Source organism: Rattus norvegicus, chromosome 3 (assembly GCF_021556685.1).
Source record: "Rattus norvegicus strain SHRSP/BbbUtx chromosome 3, alternate assembly SHRSP_T2T, whole genome shotgun sequence".
NCBI classification, from domain to species: domain Eukaryota; kingdom Metazoa; phylum Chordata; class Mammalia; order Rodentia; family Muridae; genus Rattus; species Rattus norvegicus.
This window is the reverse complement of record NC_141536.1, coordinates 169,033,731-169,052,779: the sequence shown is the minus strand read 5'-3', so window position 1 is coordinate 169,052,779 and position 19,049 is coordinate 169,033,731. Positions and strand designations below refer to the sequence as shown.

Here is a 19,049-nt window from a genome sequence, read left to right as displayed (position 1 = left end):
TCTCCACAGTGTTGGGACCCCAGCTGCTGTGTGTGGGGTATATGCTTCACCCAGCCACGGACAGGGTGTTCAAAGGGCTGCTGGATGCTCTGCTCGCAGGTCTAAAACAGTCCGTTGAAAGTTGCATTGTACAGCCAGCAGTCACTCTTCAGTATTCGGGACAAAGCCCTGTTGTCAACCCTGACCAGTGTCTACTCTAGATGTACCTTGCTGGCATCAGGAGGGGACTCCATCCTCCGAGTCTCTTGAGCTGCACAGTTGAGGGCAGGGCTCCCATGCTGGGCTTCCAGGCTGGCCTGAATGGGAAAATGATGTGGCTTCCTGCCTTTGCAGGAGCTGGTGACTGCGTGGTACATTGGCTTCCTCTGCCTCATCCTGGCCTCGTTTCTGGTGTACTTGGCAGAAAAGGGTGAGAATGACCACTTCGACACCTACGCGGATGCACTCTGGTGGGGTCTGGTAAGTCCTGGTCACCGGTCACCATTCCTTCCTCCTCCACATCCTCTGATTACTGCTATCTTAAGGATGTACACCCTGCCCCTTGGGATCTGAAGGAGAGACCTAACTGCCATTAGGCTGAGCTGAGTGGGCATGTCTCTTGGAGGACACCTGGTGGCTGGCTGTGGACATGACAGCGACTGAGACTGATGTGCTTCTTGGGTTGGTAGATGTGATAGGGGACACACTGGGCTCCTTTCTCCCCATTACCTTCTTGCAATTCCCCCACTTGCTGCTGGACTGTGTAGGAGAAGGATTAAGGTGGGGGAATATCAAGGCTCTGAGAGTAATGACCAGAATAGAGCCATCCTGGGGCTTCCCAGCTCAGGAGTTTGAATAACCCTCATCACTTTGGAGCAGTGTGAACTGCCACCGTTCCAGGCACTTGCTGCTAGCCTTCCATCTCCAGTCAATCCTGTCTTTCACTGTGAGGGACAGGGGACAATACAATACTGAAGATGGCTCAGTGGGTAAAGTACTTGGTGGGAAAACATGGGGAGTTCATTTTGGATCTCCAGGACCCGTGTAAAAGTTGGGTACACATGGTTGTGCGTGTGTGTATGCATATGTGCGCGCGCGCACACACACACACACACACACACACACACACACACACACACACACACACACACACACAGTGCAAATCGCAAACTCAGGCCTTGACTCTCTGGGATGTTTTTTAGGTGGTCTGCAACCTACCGACAGTGGCCCTAATTGCAGCTCCCCAAGACTTGCTGCTGCCCAAGTGGCCTTTGTGTCTGAGGCTCCCCATGCTTGACTCTGCCTAGAACACTCCAGAAGTCCTCTCTCACTGCCCCTTTCCTGTTAGTTATCTTTGGACTTCTGCTTGTAGTGGACATGGAAGGCAGGTTTCCTAGGCCCCTGTTTTCTGATATTGCTTTATGGAGCCCACCCTACTCTAATGAGATAGAAATGGGTTTCTCCTACACTCTCGCCCCAAAAGCTTTAGACTCCTTGGAGGTTCAGGCAGAGGCCGTTTCACCTGACAAGCCATGAGGTGATGACCTAGGCAGGTGCTGTGCTTGCAGAATCACTGGGGGGAGGATAAGACAACTGCCGGGTGAAGCCACAGGGAAGTTTACTTGTGATTTTACTAATGCCCTCAGGCCTGGAACCCCGAGTCCTTTGGGAAGAAGCAGATATATTAGGAGTGAAGCGAGTTTAAGTCTTGAGGTGACTGGTGGAGGAGACTGTGTGATACAGGAGAAACTGGACTGTCTAAGAGTGTGTGCCCAGACTCTGCTGAGGGAATCAACTTGGTACCCAGGGGCCCTGAACTGTAACCAGCGGGCCTCAGGGTCCTGTGAGAGTGATATAGCCTATTCTCTTCAGAATGTTCAATGTTGGGTTGGGGATTTAGCTCAGTGGTAGAGCGCTTGCCTAGGAAGCGCAAGGACCTGGGTTCGGTCCCCAGCTCCGAAAAAAAAGAACCAAAAAAAAAAAAAAAAAAAAAGAATGTTCAGTGTTCTTGGGGCTAGGCCTTCCTTCTCTTTCAGAACTGAAGCAAACATTTTATCTTTATTGTTTCAAAGTAATCCTTGTATTTTAAAATGTCTACTGGTTTCATAGCAGCCCCTCCCTCACAGCTACCCATTTGTCTTCTTGGCCACCTTCTATTCCCACCCCTTGCCTTCTCCCCTCCTGGGCCAAACCCTCTCCTAGACTGTCCCCCATTCTCCCCGAATCCTGCTCTTCTAGACCTTTCTGAGTCCTAACACTCTGTGGACCTGGAATCCTTGCACTTCCTTGATCTTGTTCCCTGACATGATGGGCACTTACCAGTTAACTAGTGCCCCATTCCTCTGAGCACAGAGCAGGGGTAGAAATGCCAGCAACTCATCTGGATGAGAATTTCTCTCCTTGATTGGTGCTCGTCTATGAACTAGGGGAGTTCATACACATGGGAATGATTCCCCCTCCAGTGTAGAAGAAAGATTGGGGTTTGATGGGATTGTAGAATAAAGGACAGCCTATGCTGACCCTGGCCTATGTTTTGCCCTGGTATGGTTGATGTAGGAAGAATGACCCTCCTGTGGGTCCAGTCAAAGTCTTAGTGTCCAGCTCCCCCTAAACTACTTGGATGAACTTCCTATGGCTGAGCAAGGACATCTAACCTGGGATTGTGGCCTCTGTGGTAGGCCATTGACAGCCTGCCCAAGTGACCCCAGCTCCCTGCCCCTCAGATCACCCTGACAACCATTGGCTACGGGGACAAGTACCCTCAGACCTGGAACGGGAGGCTGTTAGCAGCGACGTTTACCCTCATTGGTGTCTCATTCTTCGCTCTTCCTGCTGTAAGTCCTGCATGCCTTCCTGCTCTGGGGATATTAGGGGTCTCAGAGGCTCCTCGAAAGACTTGACCACAGTCCACCTGTGAACTGTGAAGATATTGGACAGGAGCAGGTCCCTGCGGGGTTCATAGTTCTTAGAGAGGATCCAGACCAGACCAGACCAGACCAGAGTAAGACACTTCTAGTGTCTTCAGATCAGGCCTTCTCAATAGCTCTGTTGATTTCCATGGCTTTCCCATCTGGATGACTCTAGACAGTGGGGGCTCTCATCTGCCACGTACAGAATGGGATGGGTATATTGCCTGCTGATTGGGGCTGACAGAGGCCAGCTGTCTTCAGCTGCCTTGTGGACAGAGCAGGTTAGGAGGGCTCCTGATAGGGATTACTAGGCACTGCCTTCTGCTAGCCAGAGGTTCCCCGGGCCTGGAGGTGCTAAAGAATTCTAAGGGTGTAGGAAGGTGCACCCACAAAACACAAGTATTATGGGCAAGGGTGAGGAGGGACATGGTCCCAGGATACGGTCTGACCTCAGTGATTTGCAGGGCATTTTGGGATCCGGCTTTGCCCTGAAAGTCCAAGAGCAGCATCGGCAAAAACACTTTGAGAAACGGCGGAATCCTGCGGCAGGTCTGATCCAGGTGAGCCTTAGTCCCTGTTAGGGATCAACCCCTGTTCTGATTCCTCCTCACCTAGAAGGGAGCCCACTAGGGTCTTGGTACTGACAATGGCTGTAACCATCCTCTCCCCTGTCTATGGGGAGGCTATAGCCTGTGTTTGGAAAACAAGGTGCTCAGCATAAGAATAGACTATACACACCTGAGGTCACACCCAGTGACTCATGACACTGCTGCTGGATGGTCCTATGCCAAGTGGTCACTTGGCTCAGGTTGTACTGTCCCAGAAACCATTTAGGTCATTTCGAGTGTCCTGTGAGGTAGGTGTCTCATCACACCTATTCTGCAGCTGTGAGACCCACAGCTTAGAGAGGTTGAGAGGGGAAGCAAGTGGCTCCTGAGGCATATCCGTGCCACTTCGACCTGAGCTGTGGACACTGTGCTCTGCACTTGCTCGCTCAGGTGGTCTTACCATTTAGGGGCAGGTTGGATGTGCAGGTTACCTGAACACACATGCAGAAGACAGAGATTCCTCTTGGACTCTGGAGTTGGCCATGCTTTCCTGCCAGATGAATGAGGCCCTGTATCTGTCTTTCTTTTTAAAGATGTGGCCTTCACTGTCTTAGCCTTGGGTCCAGCTTCCTCTTGTGTCTGTGCTGCACAGCTTTCGCCATAAAACTTATGGGTATTGTTTTGTAATTTCAAAATATACAAAAAGAGAACAGAATGCCCATTTGAAAAATAAAATGACTGCATGTCCGTGGGGCCAAAAGGTTTAACAGGGAGCTGCATAAATTGAATACCACCCCCACATATTCAACAGCACCCTGTGAATCTGCCATCACAGATCAATAGCATAGCTGTTCCTGCCTCACCAAGTGCCTCCTTATTTGTCTTGCCTACACAGTTTCCCCCACTGTGAATTTCAGGATGGTTCCCAGAGCTTCAAGACATCTCCAACCCATTTATGACGCATGATTACAGGGTGAAGGCATTGTGGTAGAACATTTGATCCAAGGGTTTTCCTTTGAGCAAAGATGACTTTCCTGTATATTTGGGGCCAAAGCTTTAGTTAGCAATGTCCCCAGTAGCCCTCATGTAGGTACAGGAGTAGAAAGACTGGTTTTTCAAGAGGCTTATCACCTGATTATAATTCTGGCTCCTGAGCAGAAAAATACTTGGAGGGGGAGTCTCAGAGGAGGTACCAGGCCTTCTATATCCTCAAAGCATTCTATAGAACTCAGCCTTGCCAGCCTGGACCTCAGGTAGATGTTATTGAAAGATTGAAGGAGGGGGTTGGGGATTTAGCTCAGCGGTAGAGCGCTTGCCTAGCACGCGCAAGACCCTGGGTTCGGTCCCCAGCACCGGAAAAAAAAAAGGGGAGAAAGATTGAAGGAGACCAAAGTAGTAAAAAGAAATCTCATGTTCAGGGACTGGACGACATAATCTCATTAAAATGTTCTCCCCAAACATTGGCATGTAGGTCCAGTGCCCTCCACCCCCTTTCTTCAGAAATGGAAAGGCTAATCCTAAGGTATCTGTGGAATTACAATGGACTCTGGATATTCAGGACAGCACTGAAGCAGGGCAAATTATGGGGACCCTTACACTTTCAGATTTTATATCTATTACAAAGCCGCAGCAATCAAAACAGTGTAGGACCTCTGGATGGAGAGGTGGCTCAGCAGTTAAGAGCACTGTCTGCTCTTTCAGAGGATCAATTCCCAGCAACCACATGGTGGCTCACAACCGTCTATAGTGGGATGCAGGTGTACATGTATAGAGAGCACTCATACATTAAATAAATAAATATAAATAAACAAACAAAACCAAAACAACAGCAAAAAAGTATATAGTTCTCATGTAGGGACAAATGTACCAGTAGAACAGTGAGCTTATGTGTCAACTGATTTCACATAGGGCACCAAGTTGTGTAATGAGAACTGTTTCAACCCATTAGGCAACATATTAGGCAACTGGAGACCTGTTTTGTTGTTGTTGCTGTTGTTTGCTTGCTTGTAACAGAGTCTCTGTAGCCCAGGCTGGCCTCAAGCTCATGTGATCCTCTTGTCTCAGCCTCCTAGGTTCTATATAATAGACATGTGTCATCATGCTCAGTTTGGAGTTTTTTTTTTTTTAATTAAAAAAAAAAGATGATGTTTGGCTAGGCTTTGTGGTGCTTACTTGTAATCCCAGAACTTCGGAGCTGAGGTGAGAAGCTCTTGAGTTTGAGGATATGTTGGGATGTTGCTGTAAATAAATTTAAAAAAAGCTAAATCTATTAAACACTTTAGAAGTATGGAAGCTTTATTGTTTTTATCTTTTATATTTGACACCAAAACACAAGTAACAAAAGAAAAGTTAGAGAGCATCAAAATTAAAAAAAAATGTGTGCCTCAAAGGACATTCAAGAATGACAAGACAACCCACGGAATGGGAAAAAGGTTTGGGAATGAGCTTAATATCCAGAATATATAAAGAGCCCCAGTAGCTCAAGCACTAAAGACAAACAACCCAGAGGGTTTTGGTGCAAGGGAATGGACTTTTTTTTTTTTTTTAAAGAAGAGAGACAACTGGCTGCAAATGTGAAAAATGCCATTAGATGAATGAAGATCAAATCATGAGATGCCAGCTGACACTGGAAAGAATGGTTAAAATTTTAAAAATGGACCGTAAACATTGGTGGGAACATAGTGGCACTGGACTTTCTTTCACACACCACTGGTGGGGTGTAACGTGTAGCCACCACTTAGAGAGCCATGATCAGAGCTGGGCTCAGTGGTAGAGCACTTGTCTCACATGTGCAAGGCTCTGGATTCTACCCTTGGCACCAAAAGAAAAAAAGGGGGGGGGGGTAACCAAATAAACAAAAAGAACCAGAAAAGAAAGTGGCATGTAACATTGTTACCTATGTGACATGGAACATTGTTGCCTACATTGTTACCCACATGACATGGAACATTGTTGCCTTACCACGTGTTCACTCCTTTGTTAGGACCCAAAACCTAAGCTAAAATCCTCCATGTTTATAGTGCATATAACAGTCAAAATACCTGTGAGCCATGCTCACTGGTGGATGATCAAAATGTATGTGCTATGTCTGTACCATCAAGTGTTATTCAGTCCCAAATGTGATACAGCTCAGTGTATAATCCTCAGCTCCGGGGGCCTTTCCCTCCATGCAAGAAACTAACAAGCAGATCACACAATCATGAGATTCCATGATAGGAAATTTCCAAAACAGTCAAATCCATAGAGACTGAAAGACTGATGCTGCCAGGTCCTGGTGGGAGGTTGGAACGGAAGTGTCTACTTCATGTGTAGGCATGCCTCCCTAAGGGTAAGAAGCTAGGGATAGATTGTTGCTATGGCCACACAATGCTGTGTGTAATTTAAAGGAGTCAAAATGGTAGACTTCATGTTGTGTGGATTATGATAAATATACAAAAAGAAAAAATGTATACAGAATGGAAAGTGGTCTGAGCCAGTGAAGAAGCCTGAGCCTGGGCCACTATGCCTAGTGAAAGAAGTCGAGTCCTCCTAGCCTTGTCCCTATTCCCAGGTCTCATGGGGTTGGGACTGGAGAGACAATGAAGTCACCCACTCGATGTCAAGAAAGACAGAAGGGAAGACCACCAAGGCTCACTGCAGACTTGCTTTGAGCCAGAGGCAGAGTATCTCTCAGACCCCGCCAGCTTCTGTGGGCATCACGCTTAAATCAGGTTAAACTGAGGCTGTGGGTTGAAGACAGGCATGGGGACTACAGTTCCAAGTGGGTGAGGTCCCTGGAGATGGGTAGCCTCGGCCCTGCCACAACAATCTCACCTCTTTCCACTGCAGTCTGCCTGGAGATTCTATGCTACTAACCTCTCACGCACCGACCTGCACTCCACGTGGCAGTACTACGAGCGGACAGTCACTGTCCCCATGTACAGGTACTGCGCCAGGCCCAGCCTCACCACCCTGCATGGTGGTTTGCTTGTTAATTTACATTTGCTCTTTAAACCCCATTCATTTATATTCGTTTTCAAGTGTATGTATTTTTCCACAAAGGATTCTGTGTGGTTTATTTCACAGTATTGATTTTGTTCTTTGTTTTACAGTGTTGTGACTTTTATTTCTTAGTCTTGTACCCATCCTTTGCTTTCCATTCCTCTTTTGGGTTCATTGTGTTGTGATCCCCACTCCAAGACATCCCATGAAATGAATGCTGGCCTTAGTGCTGGAGGCTGCAAAGACTCTAGCAGCCCAAGACTTAAGAAGTATAGAGGTGACTGTTCTTCTGACTGTTCTCCAGCAAAGACCAGAGCAACTATGGTGTGTGTGTGCATGTAAGGAATAACCCAGACTATAGTGAGAGTCTAGGGCTAGGAAAGTCATATCGTCCCAGCATCCTCAGCAAAACAAAACACAAGACACCCCCCCCCCCAAATTCTGGAAAACAGGAAAGGTCAAGAAGTGCCTTTCTGGGGGCCATCAGGAGACAGTGCCAGCTGGCTTGTGGGCCACTGCACAGAAGACAGGTAGCAGCCCTGGCTTGGGAATTGTATATACAAAGCTTGAGCTTAGATGAAAACATGAGCCAACTGGAGAGATGGCTCAGTGGTTAAGAGCACTGACTGTTCTTCTAGAGGTCCTGAGTTCAAATCCCAGCAACCACATGATGGCTCACAATCACCATCTGTAATGAGATCTGATGCCCTCTTCTGGTGTGTCTGAAGAGAGTAACAGTGTACTCACATACATAAATTTTTTTTTTTTAAAAGAAAACATGAGGCAAGGCAATAAGGCCTGAAGCTGTAAGTCAGAGCCCCTTGGGTGCTGTTTCTTCACCTTGAACTGAGAGAGAGAGAGAGGGGGGGGGCAGAGCAGAGACAGGACAGAGAGACAGACAGATAGACAGACAGAAAGAGAGACAGCGACAGAGACAGAGAGACACACAGAGAGACAGAGAAACAGAGACACAGAGTGAGAGACAGAGATAGAGACAGACACACAGAGAGGGACAGAGAGAGACACAGACAGAGAGACAGAGACAGACAAAGAAACAGAGACAGAGAAATAGAGAGAGACAGACAGAGAGACAGAGAGAGAAGTCAGACCAGGTCTCCCCAGCCTCATTACCTGAGTCAGACCATTTCATCCCACCTGTTTCTGCCTATCTGAGGCACGCCCAGGTAGCATGGGCACAGAGCTCTGTCAGGACTCCTGGGCTGGGGATCATCTTCAGGGATCTGACAACCAGCAATGGTCAGATAGCCCATAGACCATTCTGCCTGCATCAGTCTTGGCAAGGCATTGCCAGAACAAAGATGGCTTTGCCATCAGCACCCACCCAAGGCTTCTCTGCAGCCCTGAGCCCTCACCTGGCCCTGCCTCAAGCTCCGTGCTCCTAGCAGGGCATTGAGACAGGACTGAGCTATGGGCTAATTTTCTTTATTCTGTTGTCTCCCCTACTTCCCTCAACTTTCTTTTTCATTTCCTTTTTCTTATCCCGTTCTTTTGAAATATTTGGTTCTTTTCCCTTTGTGTGTGTGTGTGAAACCCTTGAAAGCTCACAAACTCAAACCTATGGGGCCTCCAGGTAGGACATGCATGGGATGGAAGATGTGTGTAGCTCTCGTCTGTCTGAGTTTGGGGTGGGGCAAGCCCTCCAGAGCTCATATCCCATCCTAGAGCACCTGCCCTATAGTCCTCATGCTACCATCGTCAGACCCTGCCACCCGATGGCCCCTTCCTGCCTGGAATCCCTGTGTTAGCCTATAGCTCCTTCTGGGCCAGTGTGAGCACACCTTGCCTCTCTGACTCCTGCTTCCTTAGCTGCTGCTTCCCTGTTGCTGGATCCCTTGTCCTTGGTGTGTCTTGTTCCTCAGTGTGGCTTGCTTCCTGCCTTGTCTTAGAGCTGTGGTTCCCTGCTCCTGCCTCTACTTATGAGCAGTGTCAGTCATGGGACTAACTGTGTTTCTAAGGGATCAATGTTTAGGACCAGGAGCATATCCCAGACTAGAATCTTACTTTGGACATCTGCCCTAGGTTCTCCCTTCCAGAGTTGAGTGCCCCCATGACCCCATATACCACAGTGGAGAAAGCATGAAGGCCCAGGGAGCAGAGCCATTTATTTATTCTGGGTGGTGGCTCCTTCTTGCTGTGTTCCGGGCCAACTTGGGAAGCAGGAGACATTCTTTTCCCATGTGCATGTAGCTGTGCTACTCAGGAAGTCGTACCCCACATGTAGAAGGTGTGCCACCTCCTTACCCTGCTTGGGTGCAGTCTATGCTGGAGGAAGACTCCCAGACCAGCACAGCCCTTACGAAGTGGATCAGTCCTTCCTGGCCTGGTCCAATAGCAGGTATAGGTCCTTTTCTTTGGAACTGCGACCTGTCTCCTACCTTTTATAGGGACTGGACTAGGAGATTAAATACTTGACTCTCAGAAGGGTCGTTCTCTTAGTAGGCCCTTGGACATCTTCCCAGAGCCCAGAGGCACAGGTAACTGTGGTAGTAGCATTTAACGTCTTGCCTCTCCCGGGGCTCCCGATCTCCTGGCACATGGAAGATCCGTGTCTTGTCCTGTCATGCTTCTCCTCACCTCAGCCCATCTTCTCCAGCCAGCACCACATTCAGAAAGAAAATGTCCCTCAGAGCCCCCAACCTGTGTGGCTGGAGTTGTCCCATGAGCCCAACAGTATTCTCGGATTAGCCCATACTCTCCTGGGGTTGCTCCTCCCCCAATCCATTGTGACTGCTCAGGGGTGACCAGCTATGTGCACGGCCCTACTCCCATGTGTCTGCCCCTGGTTGCTGCTTTGTGTGTCCTGGGCATGCATCCAGTGTGGCTGGGAGGGTTGGTTTTTCCTGTGTCTAACCTGACCTATGTGGTGGTGGTGAGTGTGGGAGCCCAAGGCAGAGGGCTGGGCCAGAGACCCTGCTCCAGGCCCCAGGGCTGGGTGAAAAAGTGGAGGGATGGACCTCATGGCACCAGCCTACTAACATATTGTTCCTGCTTCATGGTGACCTGTCAAGGACAGTGAATGGCTTGGGGGAAGGGAGGCAAGAAAGGGTAGAGAGAGAGAAGCTCACAGGGCTTGAGGCTTTCTGTTCTGTTCTGTTTTGTTTAAACCAGGATTTTCAGAGCCTTTCTAGGTCTGATCCTGGGGCCGTGGCTAGGAAGCAAAGAAAGCCCAAATGTAGCTACCCTTGTCAAAGCCTGTGCAACCTATGGGGGTAAAAGGAGAGGGGAGAAGATAGGCAGGGGCGGAAGTGGCTCAGGGGTGTAGGGTGGGTCTCTCTCTGCTGTGGAGGGACAGGTTTGGAGGGAAGAGCAAATTGGGCAATGAACTCAGCAGCCCTTCTGTTTTAGAGGTGGTGGGGGAGCCATTAAATGTTTGAGTGAGAGAAGAACAGGGCTTCTGGGCATGTTTGAGAGACCGACTGGAGTGGGGGGTGGGGCAGAGAGATGCTGAGAGGGTCTCTGTGAGGTGAACAGAGGGAAGAGGAAGACACAGGGCATTTCTAGTACCTATGGTCACACAGACAGGAGGGCTGTGCTTTTTAACTGCAGGGTCAAGAATGAAAGACAAGATGGGGTGGGGGAGGGGGTCCTGAGGAGCCTGGCGTGTAGTCAGGGCTGTGAGAAGCCAGTGCTGAAAGAGATACAAGAGGATCTGCATCACGAGGGTGTCCTAGAGCAGGTAGGGTCAGAACTGAGAAAAGGGTGGCAGGGCCTGGAGTCATAGGAGCCAAGGAGGTGGGAATTTCGTGGAATAGGCATTTTCCAGGAGGAGACAGAGGGTCTAAGGCAGAAAGTGGGTTGCGATGAGGAGATTTTCATTTCTATGCGGCAAGGGTTCACCTTCCCCATAGGAACATGCCTTTCCTGATACTGTGTCTGTGGCAATGGACTGAACAAACGCCAGGGAAGGCAGGCAGAGGCCTGGCACAGGCTGCCAGCGATGTGTGACCAGGTCAGGAAAAGGATCAGAGTCATGTTATAGGTTGAGGGTCCTCAAAGCACCAGGGCCCGATGAAACCAGACTTTTCATTTGTTTGGGATAATCATCCTGTAGACCTGGATATGAGCTTCTCTTTGCCCAGCACAGCCCTTTCTGACCTTCCTCCTGAACCATTCCAGTCTCTGGAGGCAAAGAAGCTCTGTAAAGGGACCTTGAATATGTTGTAGTGCTGTTTGCAGCTCCTTGAAAATTTTCAGAGGCAGGGAAATAGAGTGGAAGAGAGGTTGGGGAGGAGACACCCTACCTGGACTCTGCTCTTTTGATCTATTCTGTGCTGAAGGGCTGGGTCCTCACGGCCTGCTGTCCATTTCCTGTGCCCGAGGCCCCAGGCCCCAGGAGAACTGGGAGAAGGGGTTGGCATAGGTAAAGACAGCCCTGGAGCTTGGGAGAGGTGGAGGCACTAAGCCCAGAGCTTCAGGTGTTCTACACCCATACTCTGGCATCTGCTGTTTGCTCTTGTGGATGGCGTAGATGTGGGTGTGCAGCGCTGAGCTTCAGCTCTTAGGGGGTTAGGCTTACTCACCTCTCCTTCTCTTGCCTCAGACTCATTCCGCCTCTGAACCAGCTGGAGCTGCTGAGGAATCTCAAGAGCAAATCTGGACTCACCTTCAGGTCAGCACAGGGTCTCCTCCCACACTAAGGCTGGAACGCTGGGGCACAGTGGGCAGCTTGGGTCTCCCGAGGGGATCTAGAACTTGGGCCAGTGACAAAAGCCCCGGGATGTGCTTGGCTACTAGTCTTAAAGACTAGTTAGATTTTGCTAGCCGGATTAAGGATCCTGTCCCTAGAGGAGTAGCTGGTTAAGGGGATGGGCACGAGGTGGGTGGGGTAAGGAATGGACTTCGATAAAGTATTGTCTGACTCATTCATGGCTAGTGCTTAGGTGGGAGTGGTGTCCCAGCACTGCGCTCCCAGTGTTGTGGGTGGTGGCATGTTCACAGTAGTACCTGCTGGTCTTTCAGTTATAGAATTTGTGACTCTTGGTGTTTGAACCAGGGATGGGTATAAAGAAGGGCTTGCTCTCCACAGAAGCAGAGAATGGGGCTACAGCGCCAAGCAAATTTCTGTTTCCAAAGAGCCTTCGGGAGGACAGGAAGGTGGTAGTGGGTTGATGGCAGGCCATGTTCCTAAACATATGTGAGCACTTCCAAACCTGCTAATGTGACCTCCAGTGACCCTTCTACACCTGGATTTTCTGAGTGGACTCTGGATCCATTCACAATCTTCCATATAAGAAGAGAGAACTTTGGAGAAACTAACAAGGCAGAAGCTAAATAAAGACACAGGCAAAGACTGTAGTGTTATAGCCACAAGCCAAAGTCACCGGGAGTGGCAGGGTGGATCCTCTCTTAGAGTTTGGGAAAGAGTTCAGCCCAGCAACACCTTGACTTCTGTGTCTCTACTCCAGGACTGTCAGATCTAACAACCTGATTATAATGCCATGTTACTGAAGCTCTAGATAACTCAGATCCAGAGCCAATAAAATGGGGTGCTCTTGTAGCAAACACCCAAGAGTGTGAGAGTGGGTTTCAAGCTGGGAAATGATTGGGTCCGGAAGAGGTTTGAAATGCACATTAAAACAAACACACGCCACCTGGAAGGGATAGTGGAAGCATGGAAATTAAAAGATGCTCTGAGAAGTCTCCCAAGAAGTGAGGTTTCAGTTTATGGTTGTGGTTGGTTCCTTTGCCTGTAGGATGTGTCAAGGCAGGAACATCATGGCAGAAGGGTGTAACAGGTGAAAACTGTTCATCTTGTGACAGTTAGGAAGAAGAGAGAAACAGGAAGAATCCAGGGACATGACTCACCCTTCAAAGGCACCCTCCACTGATCTGTCTTTGTCTATATTCCCTGCACTTGCGAATATCCTATTCTCCATGAGCTCATGAATGGATTAACTCAGGGATGAGGTTAACTCGATCACTTCTCAATGATGCCACTAACTGGGGACTTAGACCTCAGCCCATGACACATTCAAGGAGATACTTCATATCCAAACTAAATGGGAATTAATACCCTTCAGAAAGAAGTCAGCACATAATGTGTTACCGAAACTGTACCTGTGGTAGAGTATCAAAGGCTGGCTTGAGTTGTGTTCCCGTTGGGTGGAAGCGGAATCACAGGAGGTGGATTTGGATGCTTGACCATTGAGGGAGGTTTCCTGCCAATTACAAAGAGTACAGCCTAATTTCTCCTTGACGTTCACTGTCAAATTTCAGAAGAAAAATAAGTTGGGAAACCCCTATGAGAAACTTGAACTTGGAGATCTAGGGACATTCTCGGCCTGTCCAGACAGCAAAGGGTTATGCCTGAGGTGAAGCACTTCAGGGAGAGACAGCTCAGTTCCAGAGCACTGGCTGCAGATAGGGCAGAAAGTAGATATGTGACTCAGGTCCAGTCAATCATTTTGGTGGAGGTCAGGAATGAAGACGCTTATACAGGAGGGCAGTAGAAAGGACTCTTCTAGAGTAGACTGACACACACTTCTCAGCTACCTCAGGTCCTCAATAGGATGCTCATGTCTAATGGGATCCATTCTAGGACTATCTCTTGGTTGCACACAGGACTCTCCTGACTAATGCCATTCATCCTGAGCCTCTTTGGGGTCCTACAGAGAACCCTAAACTAGGCCCTTACTCTGTGTAACTCCTCTGTAAGGGTCACAGAAGGAACCAGGCAGTATTTGGAAATGTATCGACAAGCCCTCGTCATACAAAAGACTGACCTGGCACTGCCCTCCTGAGGGGTACCATGGGTCACTCCTCAAGTTCCTTTCTTAGCTAAATAAGATCCAGCCACCATCTGCTTACTTCCACTAAAAGGAACCAACCCAAGTAAGGCAGATAATGGTCAAAATGGCTCTGCAAGCCTGGGGATGACTATTGGCCTTAATATACTATGGACTGTGACAAAGTCCTTGGCTGATTCCTGCTGTCACGGAAAAAAAAAATTGCACAGGAGGGAAATTCCATTAAGTCAAGAGCTTTCTCCAGCTACATTTTCTTCCTGAAGCTTTATTATTATACTAGTATGATTGTGTTGAAATGAGCATCATCCATTAATATACAATAAAGGACCCCCCCCGGGTCAGAAGACCACAGTTCCCTTGGGAGCCCCTTCCTTCTCCCAGCCTTGCTCCTGGGCCTTGTAGTACCTCATCAAGAGGACAGGTACCCTAGGAGGAGAGGACAGGTACCCTAGGAGGATGATTCTCTGCACCAGGCCTCATTATGTACAACCCAACCTGTGAACAAGAGGATAGGTGTCAGGTCTAAGGCCAGGGGCCTGAGTCGGTGAAAGAGATCCTAGAGGGGGCCGAGGGAAGGCCCCTTTCCTGGGCCACTGTATGTGCCATGGGGCTGCCAGAGGGGGTAGCTACTAACTCTTTGTTCCTCTATTTGAAGGAAGGAGCCACAGCCAGAGCCATCACCAAGGTCAGTTCCTCCTGCCTCCAGCCGCCCTGGCTTGTTCTATACCCATCTTGCCTTGTTCCCTCCGTGTACAACGTGTGTCATAGGGCAGGACACCACGGGGCCCCATGTGTGCTTCTCTGTACAGCAAGTGATTGTGTGTCCTGGCACACCCAGGGTCACTTCTCAGTTACAGCCTCCTCACGGGGGTTTGAGCAGCAAGGGGGGTGGGGCTTCTGGGGAATCATCTACTCCAACTCTGCCCTTGGGCTAGCCCCACAAGGAACTCTGAGGCTGGTTCCTGTGTGCCCTGCAGGTATGTTGCTGGAATTTGCAGCCCCAGGTGGGGTCCCTCCCGTCACTCTAGTGGGGAGGAGAATGTATTCAGAATGCTGGCAGAAGGGAAGAGGGAACTTGCTCCCTGATAACCTTCCGGGGTGGAAGATCCAGGGTCCTCCTGAGGAGGTTAAGATGCCCTACCACTCACACCTCCAAGGATATTCCTACCTCACTGCTCTCTCTGTCTCTCTCTCCTGGTCCCTGCTGACCTCCAAGGCTCCATTTGCTCCGGTTGGTTAGGTGGGGATCCTGTGTCAGCTCTGCTCAGTAGAGAAAGGTGGAATCAGACTGTTTTATCCTAGCATTTACAAGCAAAGAAACACCGTCTCACAGATTTTGAGTTCAGTGTGCATCTGCCTTCAGTGTGCATCAAGGCCTTCAGGCTGAGTGTGTCCCTCCCCGAAGTGACCTGCCCATAAGATACAGTGTGTATATGGCTCATAGACTTAGGGTCTCAGAAGGAGATTTGCCTGACACCTAGTGACCTCCCAGATACCAGGATTACTTAGAATATCTAAACATTGCCCTTGTACAAGAGAGGGTGGAATTAGGCTGAACCCATTCTCTATCCATTGGAGAACAAACACCGTCCTCTCCTGTCCCACAAAAGGATGATTTATAGGTGGCGTCCTGAATGACAAAGAGTGGCAAGGCTTCCCAAATCAGCTAAAGGGACAACCAATGTGGCAAACCTTGGTCACTAAGGAAATTAGCTGGAAAGACACAGGCAGTCTAGCGTAGTCTTGGTTGTTGACATGTGGAGGTAAGAGAGCTAGCTTCGCCTGGCCTTGGTGTGGGTAAAACAGGAGAGTATTGGCAGCCTCGCTGTGCCAAGGGGTACCCACTCCAACTCCTCACTGTTCCTCAGGACTATTCTGGTCTGCCCCTCTCTCAGTACTATTTCCAGTGACCCCTGAGCTGGGAGGCCCTTTGGTTATGGACACCAGGGGTGTGCCCTGGGTGGACCAAGACTGCCCTGACGGTGATGGGTCTGGAGGATTCTTGTTTCATCTCCATACCACCATGACTGTCTGACCCTTGCACCTTGACTGGAAACAAGTTGCCCAGGAGGCTCCTGGCCTCTAGCAGCTCCTTGCGCTTGCTGCCGTAGCTTTAGCGCAAGTCTCGTCTCAGCCTTTCTCTTTCTCTTTCTCTCTCTCTCTCTCTCTCGTCCTCTTCTGCCCCCATCTGGAAAATCTTGCTGCCCCCAAGTGCTTTAATCACTGTTACTGCCCTTCTTGGGCCCCTTTCTCGTCTGCTCTGTCTTTTGGGATGAGGTGCTGACCCTGAAAAGCAGGACTCAAGGTGAGGACCCATGGGAGCCCCCTGGCTCTCCGGTATGTTCCGTGGCTCCCCTGCTCTCCGCTCTGCCACTCCTCTGTCTTCCCCGCGTGTCAGTGGCCCCTGCCTGCCTGTACCTCCACACCCTTCCTCCAGGGCTAGTATCTACAAACCCAGTCCTTCCAGGACACCCTGCTCCCAAAATGCTCAGTTGAGGCAGCAGATTTGCCATCCCTGGGAAGGGTGTGCAGGTCCTTTGCACGGACACTGGGATCCTCAAGGAGGTTGGGGCACCTGGAGAGCTGAGTGCTGAGGGAGTGGGAACAGTTTCTGTCAGTGAGGACTCCCACTCCTTCATTGGGATGCACACCTGCTGGCCAGGTAATGGAGGGTAGGGTAGTATCTCTAGCCTCTTTCAGGAGTAGCTAAACTCCCTCTTTAGCACCAAGAACATAGGAAGTGTACAGGAAACTGCTACTTAAGAGACACATAGTGGGGTGAGCCTACCCCTGGGCTCTTGTCTAAATGTTAAGTTTGGTGGAGGGTAGCCTGGTTCCCCAGAATCTTGCTATTCTTAGACTCAGTCAGTCTAGCAGAACTCAGTGGCTGTGTTTCTGGCCAACCCTGGACACAGTCTTACGTGTTCCCTGGCAAGACCAGCTGACATCTTTCTGGGCAAGTGGGCGGTGTGAACCCAGGACCCTCAGCTACCTAAAGGTACCTTCCTGGTGTGTTGTACCTCATAATGAAGGTGCATGGGGTGGTTTGTTCCTGAGGAGACCTACATGACTAGACTGTAAACATTGGGGGACATCTGGGTCAGGGGAGCCAGGGCAGGTGGGAGCTCAGGCCTGTGCTGTACCAGTGTTTTTTTGTTTTGTTTTGTTTTTTGTGACCGCAGTTGCTGTGACTGTCTTTTATGGGCTCACTGTCCTTCTCACTGTCTCCTACCCTGTGCCTAAAGGAGCCCCTTAGCCCTGGCTTTCCCCTTCTTGTCCATACAGGTCCAGTCTTCCTCACAGATGGTGGTGTCTGTGTGTCTTGGTGCCCATCTGCCCTGTCTGGCCTTAGGCAGTGTCGGTGGGCCTATCTGTTCTCCACTGGGCTTGGCATACTCACGGGCAGGCCAGTTGGCGTCTGCCTGTGATTGAGACTGGCCAACCATTTGCACATAAGGTATAGCTTCACTTTGCTGATGGGGCAGAAAAATGATATCAGAGGGAATAGTCATAGCAGCCCAAATTGGAGGTCTTTGGTACCCGCCAATCAGGGAAGGCTGAGGAGAGCAGCTTCTCCGGATCTCATCAGGCTCTCGAGCCATGTTTTCTCAGACAAGAATGACAAGCCACATACGACATTCATTAAAATGAACACAACTGGAATTCATTCCTGAGCTTCAGTGGCCAGGGGTGGTCAGTGGCTGCCCAACGAGACAACACAAGAATCAGACATGGTTTCTATAGCAGACCTGGGCTCAGGCCCAGGATTCTCATGGCTTCCAAACTAGACAACACAAGTATCAGACAGGGTTTCTATAGCAGACCTGGGCTTCAGGTCCAGGGTTCTCAAGAAGCCATAGAACTGGGGAACAAAAGGGACATTTGTCAAAGGGCTGGAAATGAACCATCTCTGTCTTTTGTTCCCAGGACGGACTTGGGGTCCAGGGTCCAAGACACTAGGGGCTCACTTGCTTAACAAGTTATTTAACCCTGGATCAAGTCACAGAGAATGCTGCAGATACATTACCCTGTAGTGAAGCAGTAAGCATCCAGCCTTCATCTTGCATCTCTGAGGAGCCCAAAGCAGCTCGTCTACTTAGAACACCAAGCCTATGTAGACGCTTGGGCAGAAGTCTTCCAAGCACTCAAAGTCCTGCAGGAGCGGTTTCAGAACTAGCCTGCCTGGTCAGCAGATACTCTCTGGAACTTGGTTCCAGTTTTAATTTCTGTTAATGCCAGTTAGAGCGGTGTGTCCCTTTGTGTCTGGTGTGGGAGGGGGTGGCGACTGGGGCAGTCAGTGACACATGACATAATAAACATGTGATGGGAAAACAGACTGCTGGGCACTCCTAGGGCTTGTTTGTTTCTGATTTGAGATGGTCCTATATGTTGGTTTCCTTGGAGACGAAGTTTGTGAAGTGCTGTTTTAACTATCCAGGAAGAAGGAAGGCCTGGAGGGAAAAAAAGAAAGCTTGTTTTTGTAATTTTTGCTTTTACTTTCCTTCCTTCCTTTCTTCCTTCCTTCCTTTCTTTCTTTCTTTCTTTCTTTCTTTCTTTCTTTCTTTCTTTCTTTTTTCCTTCCTTCCTTCCTCTCTCTCTCTCTCTCTCTCTCTCTCTCTCTTTCTTTCTTTTTTTCTTTCTTTCTTTTTCAAGATAGGGTTTCTTAATCCTGACTGTCCTGAAACAACTCCCTCTATAGATCAGGCTGACCTCAGAGATCTGCTGGCTCTCTCCTCTCTCTCCCTCTCTCTCTCTCTCTCTCTCTCTCTCTCTCTCTCTCTCTCTCTCTCTCTCTTCCTTTTTTCCCTTCTTTTTTTTAAACCTAAACATTTTTTTTCATGTTGTAATGCAAAACAGACCTCAAC

General features: G+C 49.3%; 1 protein-coding gene across 17 annotated transcripts in view; it reads left to right on the top strand.

The window, feature by feature from the left end:
• Kcnq2 (potassium voltage-gated channel subfamily Q member 2) overlaps positions 1–19,049 on the top strand; it is a 58,620-nt gene that overhangs the window by 22,138 nt on the left and 17,433 nt on the right. For 11 of the 17 annotated variants that reach the window (XM_087647416.1, XM_087647393.1, XM_087647406.1 and 8 more), the window contains 7 exon segments: positions 334–459; positions 2,703–2,813; positions 3,353–3,448; positions 7,265–7,359; positions 8,979–9,008; positions 11,979–12,047; positions 14,840–14,869. In XM_087647416.1, coding sequence (XP_087503542.1) covers positions 334–459; positions 2,703–2,813; positions 3,353–3,448; positions 7,265–7,359; positions 8,979–9,008; positions 11,979–12,047; positions 14,840–14,869 — 557 coding nt within the window. 17 annotated transcript variants of the gene reach the window in all.